Raw genomic sequence first — 15,628 nt, 5'->3', positions numbered from 1 at the left:
TCCCACAGAATATATTAATGAAATCTTCACAATGGCAGTGACACTTATTCAGTTGAAATTTATTTTTGCAGTCTCACGCCTCTCTAGGATGTATAACTTTATGTCTTTTCCTGTGAAAATGGCTTGTTTAAAAAAATGCTTTTTTTGTCAGAAAGCGACTGTCTGATGGCAGTCTTTCAAGGTAAATCACTGTGCACTCGGGTGACAAAGGTGGCTAAAATAGTATCACCTCTAAGCATCTACAGTTACATCAAACAAGTCCAATACTTCCTCCCACTCCCCAGTTCAGTTGGTTGTCCATTGTCTCAAACAAAAGAACTTGACACTTTGAATTGGAGCCTGTGATGGATCACTTTTGAGGTCAGAAGCCTTTACCGGTATACTGGTTTCATCCCAGCCCAGCCAAGCTTCCAGCAGTGAATAGATAGTTCCAACTTGTGAAAAGACTAAAGCATTATTAGAGCCTTTGTGGGAAAAGATGGTTCTGGTGACTGGCTGGTTATTTCTTTACATTGTTAAAATGCTTGATTTACATACAGTGTCCTTTTTTTGTGCATAACAAATATCAGAGGGGATAGGAGTCATGATTAATGCATGGAGTAGATATTACGATGATATATATATAGCTCCCAATAATGTGCATGCAAGATTAAAGTCAGTATATGATAGGCTATACATTTCTATACATTTGGAGAGGTAGAACTGATAAAATCAAAATGATATGCAGACGAGACTTTTGAACTAAATACACTATTCCTCCAAAATCATAGGTTTGACCTGTCTGGGACAGAACGAGTTCATTGTGCTTCCACATGCATTATCTTACCAACATGAATATAACTTATCCTGATAGAGAATCAAACAAAGGAGCCTCTATAATACTTATATCACTAACTTTATCACCATTGGCATTCCTTGCATCATGAGGGATGTCTTTCCCACACAGGGAAAACAATGGTTATCAGATAGTTTAAGTTATACTGGAATGCAGGTTAAATGGACCCTAAACCTCCTCCTGCTTATTTACATTTCACATTCATACTAAAGATAATTGGGACATCACTGACATGCATCATGAAGCAGCAGTTAAAAGTTTAAAGCACTTGTTGTTTTGATTTGGGGTAGATATTTTAGATGTTACATCATTACAAAGACAGGTAACTATTTCCTAGTGATACCTATTCATTCTGTGGAAAATGTTCCACCTTAGGCTACTTACAAACCGTCTTTAGAGCAGCCTAACTCTGGCTTTATTCCATTTCCTATGCACCCAACCGCCTCGCAGTAAAAAGGGTCAAGCGCCCAGTTAAAATACACAGTGTATAATTTTATAGCTTTTTCCCAACGGGGCTCCTGGTGCCGGTGTCCAGACGACAATGCGCAAGCAGCAGTGCCGCACACAGATCAGTTTCATTCTTTGTCAGTTGTGAATAGGGGCGGAGGAAGCAAACTCATTAGAATCCTATAAAAAGAAAGTATCCGAGATCATAAAACACCCGGCAGCAGGACTAAGTGCTCACTCACAGCCAGAGACAGAGTGGAACCTCTTGTCAAGTTTCTGTCTGACCCTCAGAGCATCAGCATTTTATGAGATTCACTTCTTCGTTGTTTCCCTTCCACACTGGGCTCTCTGTGCTTTCAGATAACTGTGTCGATGGCAGTCATTCTTCTGAATATCTGATTTTCAGGAAAAACTTGGTCTCATCACTACTTTCTGTATTGCAGTCGGGCAAGCGTAACGCATGGACACTGCCAGGGCGCACACTTCTCATTGAGATACTTCATTTTCTGCGGCACAAACCTTCGTGCACAGTTTAGGTTATTCAAGTAATTTTGCCTTTTTTCCCTTTTTTGCGGCATTACAGTATTTGTTTTAAGGATGCTTGTCTCTACATGGAATAGATACTGTGCTGTGATGTTTCTCGTCGCTACACTGAGGACGGGGACATCCCAGGTATCAGAGGCGCGCCCAAAGGCGAACTCCATCAAGCCAGCTCTGCTGGAAGAGACACCCACGCCCGCCACAAACCGCTCTGCTACTGTCCACACCGGGATCACCAAGAAGTATAACGTCCTTGCGCAGGTAATCTAAATTCTATAATTGTCCAAGAACTTAGAAATTCATATGCCAATCTCATGTTTACGCACAGCCCGAAATTGGGTAAAGGACTAATCTACAATTTGTTTTAATTATAATTTAATTATACTTAAACTGGTGTTAATTTACTTTAAAAGACATGACAAGGAAATTGTTTTTTTGAACAATTAATGTAATTATGAGTATGGATACAGACAAGCGTGCGTAATTCTGCGGTATGTCTCCAAAAATGTGCCTGTGGACAAAATAGCCTTGTGCCATAAGAAAAAGCTCTCTCACGTGTGAATCGTTATTGGAAATTGCAGGGATTGGACCCCTCATAAACCTTAATTGCCTTTCAGACCTGACGCCACTGTCGGTCGTAGCGCACTTCCACAGTAAATCATTAATGGCAGCAGAAATGTGAGAAAAAGTTAACACTTGGGGTAATTTTCTGTCTGGGTCTTAGTGTCATTAAAGTGGTCCAGACGCTTGCTGGGATTATGAGATTCTTACTGTGGGGCCTCTGAGGAATACTCTTACCAACCACTTAATACCCACTCAAAGAGTTATCAATTCCTGCTGTTTCAACAAAGTGCCATATTACTGTAATTTGACAGCAAAGGTGGGATACGAAATGTGACTGATTTGGCAAGTTTCACTCTGGCAAACATGAAAAGGCTGTGAACATTATGAGTGAGTTTTATCAAGTGAGAAATTGGGGCTGTTGTTGTTTGGAAAAGTAAAATTCTTTAATTTCTGAGAAATGGATGTTGTAGTTCTGAAGGCGGTTAGGAAAACGGATATGTGAAGAAGTGCTGCAGAAAGAAACATGACACATCAGTCTTAAAAAAAATGGACAAAAGACTGCAATGTCCTTCATCTCCTAGAAATTATGTAAATAAATATAAATAAATAGATACAGCTGACTGTAAGTTTTAATTAATAGAGTTTGGTGTTAAGCCCTGACTAGCAGTTGATGCCTCACAGTATCTTTTTGAGCAGCAGATGGCACTGCCACATCTCCATCACACCCCCCTACAGCAGGCTGAGTCTCTTAATCAGCTCTCTGGAATAGCTGATTACTCCTGTCTTCATTTTTTAGGCAGTTTTTGCATGACAGTCTCCCCCTCTACATTTAACGCTAACCTATGTTTACATTTGCCCTGTTCAGCTGTCTGTAATATCACTTCCAGTAGTGATAGTGTTGGATATCTGTGAAGGGTGTAGTGCTGAGAGAAGCGCTCTGACATCCAGCTCAGGCATAAGAAAATTATGGAAAAGCCACTTTCTCTCCTCTGCGGAGTGCGGAGATCCAACCTCAAGCAACCCTGCCAGACCCCAATTTGAATGCCTTCTTACATCCTAGCCATTACAATAATGTGGAGCGGTTTGGAAGAGTGGACTGAGGGGAAACAATATGTGTGTGCAGAGACCACTATACTGTTATAAAAGTAAAATGTCATGGTGTATGGTGTAGTGTGTCCAAATGAAGATGGCTAATAGCATTTATAGAAAGAGGGGGGGTATATATATATATGTGTGTGTGTGTGTGTGTGTGTGTGTGTGTGTGTGTGTGTGTGTGTGTGTGTGTGTGTGTGTGTGTGTGTGTGTGTGTGTTCTTGCTGCCAGGAGGTTTTCCAGAGTTGTAAAGTAACAGCCACAGCTCAGCCTTGGCCAAATACGCGGCTTGACACTATAGCAAGCAAACTTCACTTCTGCATCTCATCAAACAGTAGCCATTTATGAGTTAAATAAATCAGAGATAACAAGTCTGCTTTCTTTGTGAGGCTGTAATGGCAGTGTGTGGCATAGATTTAGTTTAGGAATGATCACAGGCACACTGGTCAGCTATTATTACTGTACCTTAAATTATTTAATATTTATTTAATATAGTGGATGTCTTAAAACAGTTTATATTAGACAAAACAACACTTTACTGAGTCATTTTCTTTCTAAAGTGGTTCACAGTAGGCCCCTGAACATATGTTCATCTTTTCTGCATTTGTGAAGTGAGTTACTGCTGATTAAGCCTTGGGTGTAATTTTGGAAAATGGGTCGGCAGCAACTCAAATTTCTCATCTGGGGTGTGCTTTATGGCAGTCCTCTGTTTCGATATCCTGCAAGTAGATTTATGGTCCAGTTATCATGCTGTTAAGTGTGTTATATTTGGTGAGGAATAGTTGGCAGATTGTCACACCTCTGGAGAATTCGCAGTGGGTTCACGATGTGAGTGATTGTGAGCTTGCCAGTAATGTGAGTAAGAATCTCAATAATTCCCCACCATGGCCATTTAAAGAAAAATAAAAAAATCAGTCTGCGGTGAAGAATAGATAATTTTTTTTATATGGTGTGAGGCAGCTCTGTTTGGAGGCCTGACAAATATTTAAGAAATATGCAGAAAATTGCAAGAAATCACACAATAATTTGACCTCATTGGCTCACTTTCAGATGTAGCAAATGATTGAGGAAGGGAGAGCAGACACCCTGCAGAGACGAGCCACTGCAGCAAACCAGGGTGTAATTTGGTGTTTTATCCATCAGATTAGAAACACTGGTCAAAGTCTTGTGGTATAGGAAGGATATGACAGCCTAATGTGCTTTTATTTCCTGTAGCTGCTGACAACATTTGGTGATAAGAGTTACATTAGTCACACACAAACCAGGGTCAGATTGTGGCTATCCTTTTGCTGGGGCAGAGTGTTTTTTCCGTTGTCTCACCATTTTTCACATCAGCCCGACTGAAGTAAAACCGACAAAACCAAAGCTCAGGCCTCTAAGACTTTGACAGCCGGCGCTCGTGGGTGGCACTGTTGGCTCCTTGGACTGAAACCAACAGAAATGGATAGCATGGGTAGGCAGTGCTCACCACTGTAACCTCTGAACCCACAAGGGAACCGACAGCGTGGCAGCATTCATGCAGTAGGTGTCTGTAAAACATCAGCAGCCGGTCAGCCAGCCTTAACTAGTTGCTTTATTTAATTCAGTGCAGAGATTACTTTAACAAGCGATCTCCGAGGGCTCTGCCTATAAAAGTAGAGCCACGTACTTTCTCTCTCTCAGCAGCGCCTAGTCCCGCTCTAACCTAAAATGACTGTTAAGTGATCCTAATGAGCTGAGAAAAAGAAAAGAAAAAGGCAGAGAGAGGTGTGACTGCTTGTTAACACTCAGCTCGACTTGTGCTTCAGTCTCCTGTCGCCTTTTCAGTCTGTGGCTCCCTTGGGTGCTGTGAGGGCCCTGAACTAGAGCCATTAGGGGCCTCACGTGGCGACCTCCTTTACTGTAATTGGAGCTGTTAATGAGAGAGGAGACCCATACACCTCTCATTCCTCAGGATTACACCTTTTAGAGCTAACACATCTCCTAGATTACCATCAAGAGCTTTTCCCCATTCCTTTGATAGTCTTTGAAGAGAGCAGCCATGTATGGCAACTGTGTGCCTTTCTTCATGTCCGATGAATAAGATCAACTCAGAATGTATACTTAACTTAAGGAACGTCTCGTTTTTGGAGACTTTAGGTTCTAGTGCTCAAAGGGACATGCCCATAAACACATGTGTTTTGAGTGATGAAAGACACCAAGCCACCAAGCTGTGTTTGAAGACATGGTTTGTACGAATGACTTGTGCACAGGCATCCCTATGTTATCTGATATTGGCTGTCTGTGCTTTCAGGGCATATGAAGTTTGTTTATTCAGTGACATCGTTTATTTGACTCTGTTAAGGCCTCTGACACTCATTAAAACCATTCACAGTTTCAGGTTACATGCTTGATCTCTGAGGGTCAAGTGCTCAAAAAATGTGTGAAGACGTCCTTCACTCAAGATTCATTATAGTGTTTTGTACATAAAAACAATGGATGTACAGCTTTTATGCCACATATAATCACTAACATCCCATATACAAACAGAAAGGGACTGTATGAAAATCATTGGGGTGGGAAAGGGTGTCAGAAAATGGGGAAGGTATTGTAATTTATCTTTTGACTGAAGGCAGGGGCGCCAGATTGTTTTAGGAGAGCAGAGGAGCAGGGATCTTTTATATTTTGTCACTCTGGTTTCATAAAAAAGACAGCTTTCACTTGTGCCATGGTTCATAAAGATATATTTTTTTTATCATATGCGAAGACAGCCGCTCTTTCTCTTTGTCAGGATTTGTATCAGAACATGTTGTGGGGAGGGTGCTGCAGTTTTTCAAGGGAAGCATTCAAAGAAAACAGGAATAATGCTTTTTTTTTTTTTTTAACAAAGTGTTGCAAAAGATTAAAGTCAGCCCACCACATCATCCCAATAATTTTCTACTGTTCCTACATTTTAAACCCTCAGACTCTAAATTAACATGGTTTTTAAGACACATTTTTTTGCGTATTTCACTACAGTTCCATCGAAATATATCAGCACTTTGGAATGACTTGGTAAATATGGGATCCAAAATAAGGGATCCAAAAACCAGGAGGAGGGTTGAAAGCCCTGTATATCCTGCAGTAAATCCCTTGTAGATTGTTGCTCCCGCACATTTAAAGTTTCTCTTCAAAGCCGTAGCGCTTTACCAGCACGAGAGCAGCACGAGACATGGCCGGGGGCTTCCCTTATGGCTCACTGTCTGTCTCTGCCTTTATCGTCTCACCAGCATACCAAGAGAGGCTGCAGAGTACACAGCTCTCAACCCACTTCCTGCGCAGGATCCAAGGCTGCGCTTTTATGTACGAAGTCTGTCTATGGAAAAATAAGGGAGCAACAGAGAAAAGATGTGAGATGAATGAGATGCATCCAAATGAAGCCACGTCCCTCAGAAGTTGCGAATGAGGCGTTTTAAAACATGACAAGATAAGACGAGATTATCATACGTGATTTGGGGGTCAGCCTCGTATCATTGGGTTTCAAAGGGCTGTCTTGCGGTTAGCTGTGATGGAGGAGGTGAGCCCCGTTCTTCTTTCACTGTGCTCTTCCCTCCTATATGTGCAATGTGCTGTAATCGATCCAAGCCTGCTGGCCAAAAAGACAGATAGAAATCAGAGCAGGTTGTACAAAGTACTACTGCATGTGGCCGGGCCCATTTGTCTTCATATTTAGATAACAGCACATTTTTCATGTCAGGGTAAAAAGCTCCCACTGCACTCTCTTGAACTTCTCTTCAGACAATATTTCCAGCATATTTCCCTCCTCAGCTGTGATTACACCAAGAGTCCATGGCAATGCGCACTTTATTCTAAATGAGCAGTTGACACAAAAACAGAAAAGCCCAGCTGAGCATGAAAGTTCATTTATGACCCAGAAAATAGTTGTTTGTCTTAACTTCAGTGTTAACTGTTTTTGAATTAAGAAGTAGTTTGGCATGTTGGGATATATGCTCATTCACTTTCTTGCTGAGAGACAGATCATAAGATTTATAACACTCCAGGATCCAAGGAATCCAGGATGCAATTAGCTTAGCTTGGCATAAAGAAAGAAAGCATGGGGAAACAGCTAGCCTGGCTCTCTCCTAAAATCCACCCAACATCTAAAAATCCTGTTTAGCCACTACAGAAACAGAGATGTAAAAGTCTTTGCGAACAACAGCTGGGTGCAGTGACTCCCTGGAGTCATGTGGTCACAGTGAGGTTTCCAGGCAACCAGCAGTCACGGCACAGAAGTGCTGAGCAGACGAATAAGCAAAAACATAGATTACAGAATTCCTTCTGGCACCACACATTTTTCACTACATAATTTCCGCTTACAAATTAGACAAAAAAGATAGAATATGTTAAAGTGAGCTTTGGGGTGCTGGTTGGAGAATGCTTCACCTTGGAAGATAGCGAGGCAGTCTTTATGCTAAGCTAGGCTAATTGCCTCCTGGCTTTATCTCTGTTCTCAACATGCAAATATGAGAAAGGTTTTTGTCTTCTCATTTTACGTTCAGCAATAAAACAAACAAGTCTATTTCCAACAAACTATTTCCTGTAAGATTATTTTGTTTGAGAAAGAACAGCCTAAATTAAATGAGTATTCCAACTTTAAGGGAAATTTTGTATTCTACCTTGATGAGGAGAAGGGAGATGCAATCATGCATCCTACACTTTCATAATGCAATTGATTATGAGACTCTACCTGAACGATTTTTTAAACCACTCACCCCTATTTTTTAGGCTTTAAACAAAAACAAAAAATCAGTCTCCAAAATCAAAGCCTGTGAAACCCTGATGACATCACCAGTTAGGTTATTTTGTCAGATTTGATAAAGCTCCTCCAGAGCATGCCGATATATTATAAAACTGTTCTCACATAACTTCAAATCAGTGGACTGCCCCTTTAAAATAATACTATCATTATTTGGAGAACATGTCTTAACATATAAGTCAGTAATTAAGATTTCTTTCAGGTCCATCAAACATCAGGGCTTTGTTACTTTCATCAACACATTAAGCATCTGCATTATGGGAATTTGTCATAATGATGGATGAGCATTCACTTTAATATTCCTGCTCATTTTTCTATGACTGTCTCATTGCCTCCATGTGTTTCCAGCCTGAGAAAGTCAGTATGGCAAATGTCCAATGAGTCTAATCTTGTTCAATTTCCTAGGCACATGCACATCAAGTAACAACTTCTAATGTGCTGAAATATTGATATTGTTGAGAGATGATTTAAACATGTGGTGTACATTCATGTTTGGAATGATGCCTGTTCTTTTGGCTATGACAGCCCTTCTCAGCTGACCTTATACCCCAAAATGGAGTTGGTTTTTTATTGTGGCTATAATGATTTTACTCTGATTTAAACCTTTTTCATGTTCATTCACGTTTATTGTTCCATGTTTGTCAGTGGTAAGCCACACTAAATCAGATCTGTCAGTGCAATGCCAGCTAAATGTGGTTGTGGTGCCGGTGGTGGCGTGCCAGCCAAACATGTTGTTCTAATGTCAGTCTACACTGGACATAATTTACACAGTCAGATTTCATATCCTGCTCATTTTACTGATCTGCATATTTCAATAGGTGTTGTGTTGTGCAAATGTCTGACAACTCAGTCCATCCAATGCAATAAACAATATCCTAAAATCAAAATGAATGGCTTGAAATAAGATAAAGATGTTCTGCAATTGGAGAAACACAGTCGCCTGACCTTTATTGTGTCTCACCCAACGGATGTGGACCTGAGCCAGGGTATTGATGCTGTCATGCAGCTGTTCAAAATGTCCCCCTCTCTTGATGAGTTCAATGCAAATTCGTGACATTATTTCAGTTGTATGACGAGTTCATTTGATTTGTGATACAATTTATGTCAAGACCCTTTGCTCCTGCTCCAAGTCTAACGGCGACAGGACTTTGCATGTGTAAAGAATTATATCAAGACAGCGGTTCCAGTAAAACTTCTCATTGGTGTACATACTTGTTATGGAAAAAGTGAGCTTGGCCTTAATTGTACTTCTAGCTGCTATGGACAATGGATGTTTGTTAGGTAGTGGTTTTTCAAGCTTGGTCATTTCAGTCCACTTACGGAAAAGACTTGAGGACCTTTCGTTTTTTAACAGAAATATGGCTCAACCTTTTCTGTGTAAAAACAAGATATACTTAAACAAACCATGCAAACTGTGCTAAATTGACTCTAAAGGAGTATGATTAGCTGCTGTAATTACCCCTCAATTATGTCTGTAGACTCATTAAGCCTCTGAACACTGAGAGAAATGGCCATGTCTAGATGGTAACCCTAGATTTGCGAAAACTCTCACGAGATTTGTAAAGAAGTAATAACTTTAACCCACACCACGTTTCAAATGATCATTTTAATCCAAACCATGATCTTTCTCTAACCATAACCAAGTGTTTTTGTGCCCTAAACCTAACCAGATTTTAACCAAAGCATCTTCACATCATAAAACAGCACGGCAAGAATATTTTGAAGCAGCCCATGACAGTTTTGCAAAATTTAGGGTTAACATCTAGACACAACTGAGATTGAGAGAAACTGAAGCGGTTCCTTCTGGTTTTGAAATTCTAATAACTTCATTGTTTGGGACCAGACAATAGCAGTGAATTAGATGTTAATCCCTACAACATGTTGTCCACTCCTGGAAAATCCAAAAATTACTCTCACAGGGACCACAGCTTATAATCTCAAACAATCAGTTCACCCAAAACAAACAACCAATTTATTTTCCACTTATCCCCAGTAGTACTGAGCCAAGTAACTAGTTTTGAGTTCATTAAATGATGCTGTAGCTCTTTGCTGCTTTGGCCACAACGGTTTTATTTATTTTTTTGCTTCTTGTTTTTTTGTGCAAAACCAATAATTACATTAGTAAAACAGCAACATCTATTTCCAGGAACAATCAATTTTGGGGCATTTGAAGTTTTTTATTGAGAACAGTTCCTGAGCATTCTGAGTAGCCAGCATGAAAAACCTGTGACTACAAGTAACGTGACTCTTAACATTCAAAGCATCAGTTGCTTGGCTTCCATCAGTATAACAGGGGTCCAGCATTCCTCTCTTCAAACACTGCCATTTATTTATAGTTTCTGTGGCACTGAGGCAGAGGCCTGCATGCAAATACAGCTAAAAAACATGTCATCAGATTTTCTCAGATTGAATAATTCCTTCATAGTCTCATAAAGAAACACTCAGCATTTCTAGCATGATGAACTGCATTTAAGTTGGGCTTTCTGAGGTCCTGTTTTTAGTCTAATTGCACAGCGGCTTTCTGGGTGTTGAGTCTCTCCAAAGACCACTAACCTGAACATAACACTAGTTTTATTTGACTTGTTAACTGCTTGTTCCAATTTTAATCATGCGGCCTGAGGTGCATGATGCAACTGTGGTGCATGGAATGAAATTAGAAGTAGTGCAATATAGTGTTACTGTAAGTCTGAGTTATATAGGGGTTCCTTTCCTTTACCAGTAGTGCCCTCTGCAACACATCACTCTGTTACTTTGGTAAAAATGTGGTGGATGCAGCTGATGTCTTTGTGTGGGAGTTACAAAATCACTACGTTTCATATTGTTTTATGCCCTATTGGAAGAGAAATTGCAGTCAAATTGGCATCAATTAAGGTATTATCCACAGCAATTGTTATTCAAAAGTTAACTTTTAAAGAAGGATGTTTATTCTGGAAACCAAAGAGCTGTGAAGCAAAGCATGACTGCACCTTGTGACAGTCACAAATGATGTCATGCCGATAGGGGTTTTTGATCAGAAAATGCTCTACTATATATACTGTTCTGTAATGCATGAACCAAAACTATTTTTGTTTCATTTGTAGGACTTGTTTTCTGAGCAAATGGGCAATGTAAATGCTACCATGTGCAACCAAGTCCTGCCATGCACAATGCATTCCTTAAAATATTTTTGCAGCTGTGCTAATTCATTTTTTTAAATATCTGCTTATGGAGTACTGAATTTTTCTGAGTAAATGCATCTCTTTTCATCAGCAGATGTATCCCTGTAGCAATGACAAGGAATGCAGTGTGGGAAGCTACTGCCACAGTCCCCAACAGGCTCCCTCTCGCTGCCTCACCTGCCGCAGGAGGAAGAAGCGTTGCCATCGAGATGCCATGTGCTGTCCTGGGAACCGCTGCAGTAACTGTACGTACCTGACACAAACACAGTTTGAGTGTATGTTGGTTTCAGTTATTTGTAATTGTAGGGAACGATGGAAAAATTTGATTTCTTGTCTTATGCAAATATATTCTGGAAACAATGACTTGTTTCAGGTCACTGAGCAAACACTACCACAGTATCTATCCCAGATATTTAGTGAAGGAGCCAGTATATTTAAATAATGTTGAACACATGCTTTCAGACAGAATCCTGAACTATCGTTGAACTGTATTAAATTGATGCCCAGAGGTTAGGAATCAGTGGTCATATTTTGGCATGTTGTTTTAGTAATAAACCGTGTGAATGGCAGGAGTGTGTGTATGTGTAGCAGACAGCAGACACGCTGCTTCTTTTTAATTGACAAGCTGACACACAGTGAGAAGAGGTTACCTGCCTTTACAATTGCATTTAATTTTCCTGAGAAGTTCCAGTCAGTAACCACTAACATAGGCTAAGATAAGATATTGATCTGGGCCCTGTTTCCCAAAAGCACCTTAAGGCTAAATGACCCTAGGCTAAGATCAACTTAGAGTTAGAATGCTTTTGGAAAACAGGGTTCTGGTCTTTAAACAAGCCAAGCTGGTTGAAAATGTCTGTTTTTGATTTTTTTTTAAACAAACTTGGCAAGGCTGGTATTGCTTCTGTGATTTTTCACCATTATACTTTTTCTCCTTTATCAATCTGCAGATATTTGTGTGCCTATTTCTGAGAGTGTGCTCTCACCTCACATCTCAGCTTTAGATGAGCATAACAAACTCTCCAACAAAGACCACAACTGGAGGAAGGGTGGCAAAGCACATGCTAAGCATTCTCTTAAAGGTAAGATTTGACTGCATATCTCGGATGTTATGTTCAAAACATGTCCACTGTCATCTCTAAACACTATCACTGTTGTCCAGTGGCAGATTTAGTGATTTAGGGCAAACTCAATCATGGGACCCTTTTGGCTTTATTTTCATTCTTTCTCTAATTGAGAATGTCAGTATTGATCATGGTTGATGAAGTACTCAAAACTTAAAACAATTAATACCACACTAAACATAGTATGTTAAAAGTAAAAGTCCTGCATTCAAAATTTTAAACTGACTTGTAATGGAGTCAGTATTTTGCAGTATTGTTACTTTAATGATATGAATACTACGTCCATCACTAGAACCAACAGGTTGCTGCACACGTCTCTCCCTCTGTCCTGAATGCATCTGTCTTATAGGCTACTATAAGATCATTTTAGATGATGCTCCCATCATCTAAAAAATGAGACGGTTTGACAGCAAGTTGTAGTAACTGTGGTCCTGCTAGTTGTTCTTCCTCTTTGTTGTTTCTTTATAAATGCACTCTGTGACAACTCTGTTTCACTGTTTAATGCTGTGTTGAATTGCATGTTACCTTGAAGAATTTCTGCATCTTTAGCAATAAGTCAAGTGGTGTGCTTTTAAGTGACTTTTAAGTGACTTTTAAGTGTGTTGGGGGCCTTTTGTAAGCATTTTTTGGGTATAATGAGTTACAATAGTAACATCATTTTATGTTTATAAACATCCTAATAAATCTATAGCCGTTTGGAGCCCCTATTAGTTGGGAGCCCCAGGCGGTTGCCTACCTTACCTAATGGTATTGCTTTCTTTTCTCTCATCTTCCTTACTGCCATCCTCACTGAACCTGGCCTGAATGACTGAATCATTCGTTTTTTCACTGTCTGCGTGTCCTACAGAGTTCATGGGCAACGCCAGTCCACAAACTATGTTGATAATTACCCCTCTGCTCATATGTCAGTCTCCGAGAGCCCAAAGCACAGCATGGGGAACTTAGAAGTAACCACAATGCCCCTGCTGTTTCTACACCTACATAAAGCTATATGAACACTTTCCCTGACAGCACACATTGTGTGATAGACAAGTGAAAACCACAGAATGCAGGTTTGGCATGATTATAGCTATAACTCTCTGAGCCCCCTGCTTAGCATTCATGTCACCTGATTCAAGTTAATGTAGGGGTCTATCCATAAAGCAATACATTTAATGAGACACTTAAATTACTTAACTCTAAATGCACCCTCAAGACAGCAGGCTGTAATACTAAAATCAATGTGAAAATAGCAGCACTACTTTAAGATGTGATAAATAAGGCCATTTACTTTCATTTACGCTTGCCTCAATGCAACTCCTTAAACATTATTGCATTATAATGGCCTTATACAAGTTGCTGCATGAGTAAAATACACCAGGAGATTCAGTGGCATTAAAGCATTGAGCAAGCAGTCAGGCTTAGTAGTCTATCGTGCTGAAGGTCACAGCTTCATATTGAAATTACTAATCAGCAAAGTGTGGTTTTGTCAAGGATACAGAATTACTAGTTTGAGTGATGAAGCAGCATTTGGAAAGAGGTGATACACATTTAAAAGATTTTCACAGAAAGCCTGCATGGCCAAATTGTACTAATTATACTAATACATTCATAAGAGTAACGCTAACATCCTGCCAAGAATATCAGACACAGACCAGATGGGACGATATGGTTAATGTACAGAATAAGTAAATTGTTTGTTTGATTTATGCGGAGAGCTTCATATGTTTCTTTTGTCTCTGACATGGCCACACATAATGCAATCTGAATTGAAACTTGAAGAAAGCGCTGCATAAACGTATCCGTATGGAAAACATAATGGCATAATGAACAATGATTATACATTTCCCTTGTTTTCTTTAACTAGAGCAGTATACAGCAAACTCCAAGATTCTGAATGGTTTATAATTTCATGCAGGTCTTTTATGTCTCAGATGAAGCATTTGTTTCTGTTTTCTGATTAGAGATATACCATCTTGATAAACTGTTTGGAGATGTATTGTTCACCACTGATCGTTGTCTCTCTTCTTCCTCTGACAGGACATGAAGGCGACCCTTGCTTGCGTTCATCAGACTGCTCGGAGGGCTACTGCTGTGCCCGCCATTTCTGGACCAAAATCTGCAAGCCGGTGCTTAGGCAGGGAGAGGTGTGCACCAAGCAGAGGAAGAAAGGCTCTCACGGTTTGGAAATCTTCCAACGCTGTGATTGTGCCAAGGGCCTCTCCTGCAAGGTGTGGAAAGACGCCACCTCCTCGTCCAAGTCCAGGCTCCACATGTGCCAGAAGATCTGAAGCGGAGGCAGCTGCTGTCGGCGTAGAGGCCTCTCTCTCCATCTGCCAGAGAAAGTTTTTTAAAGGATGGGTTGTGGCTGTATTGAAAAGGAGCAAAAGACAGAGACTAACAAGAGAAAGAACAGACTGTGTGGGTTCAAGCTTGCTATTCAGCAAGCAGAGAGCAAATGGGAATGCTTTAATGTGTTTGCTGTGAGTCGTCCATCCCTGCACCGACATACAAAGATGCACTCTCAGACACACACACATGCACACATACACCATTTTATGACATTCAGGGAGCCAAAACATTAGCCAGGAAGTGCTGTGATGTAGGTGTGGACTTTCTCCAGATGGAAGCAACAGACATATAAGACAGGTACAGAGAAGCCATATTAATAATACACAGTACATTCCTCACCAAACTCTAAAGTCCAATTGCTCTAAAGACATGAATATCCTTTGTTTTATTACTGGATCTGAATTTTGCCATCTTCTGTTGTCTGTTATGAAAAATCTCAGCATCTCTCTCTTCATGTTGTTTGTGTTCAGTTCTATTCAGCTATTGCTTTACAATATTTTCACAACCAAAAACAATGTCCAGACCCACTAAATACTGGTCATATTATATGAGGAACTAATCTCATACACTGTTCATTACAGAGCTTACAGACTTGTGTAATGGCATCCTGAGACTTCAATGTGACGCATGATACTCTTAAACCAAAGAATGAAAGAACATTTACATTAGGATGATGAGTTTCATCTGGGACATTAGCGCCTCACTCGATTTTTAGCCACAAGAAGAGAGATAAAGTATTGCGTCCGTTGAGGAAACCTTGTTTGATCTGTCACATACAGCTGCAATC

The 15,628-nt window shown here is 40.2% G+C and overlaps 1 protein-coding gene across 1 annotated transcript; it reads left to right on the top strand.

The window, feature by feature from the left end:
- The first annotated feature begins 1,879 nt into the window (after window positions 1-1,879).
- dkk2 (dickkopf WNT signaling pathway inhibitor 2) lies at window positions 1,880-14,780 on the top strand. Its single transcript, XM_062439551.1, has 4 exons — window positions 1,880-2,083; window positions 11,484-11,634; window positions 12,337-12,468; window positions 14,530-14,780. The coding sequence occupies exons 1-4, from the start codon at window positions 1,880-1,882 to the stop codon at window positions 14,778-14,780; spliced, it is 738 nt and encodes a 245-aa protein (XP_062295535.1).
- Window positions 14,781-15,628: the final 848 nt, after the last annotated feature.

The sequence above is a fragment of the Scomber scombrus genome, chromosome 2 (assembly GCF_963691925.1).
Source record: "Scomber scombrus chromosome 2, fScoSco1.1, whole genome shotgun sequence".
Taxonomy (NCBI): Eukaryota; Metazoa; Chordata; class Actinopteri; order Scombriformes; family Scombridae; genus Scomber; species Scomber scombrus.
Note: the sequence above shows the minus strand (reverse complement) of the source record. Positions and strands in the feature narration are given on the sequence as shown.

What these genes read in the sequence shown, in the direction of transcription:
- dkk2 (XM_062439551.1), top strand. Translation starts at nt 1,880, where the DNA reads ATGCTTGTCTCTACATGGAATAGATACTGTGCTGTGATGTTTCTCGTC. An exon ending in AGTATAACGTCCTTGCGCAG is followed by an intron (nt 2,084 to 11,483) that starts GTAATCTAAATT and finishes TTTCATCAGCAG; the next exon opens with ATGTATCCCTGTAGCAATGA. An exon ending in TGCTAAGCATTCTCTTAAAG is followed by an intron (nt 12,469 to 14,529) that starts GTAAGATTTGAC and finishes TTCCTCTGACAG; the next exon opens with GACATGAAGGCGACCCTTGC.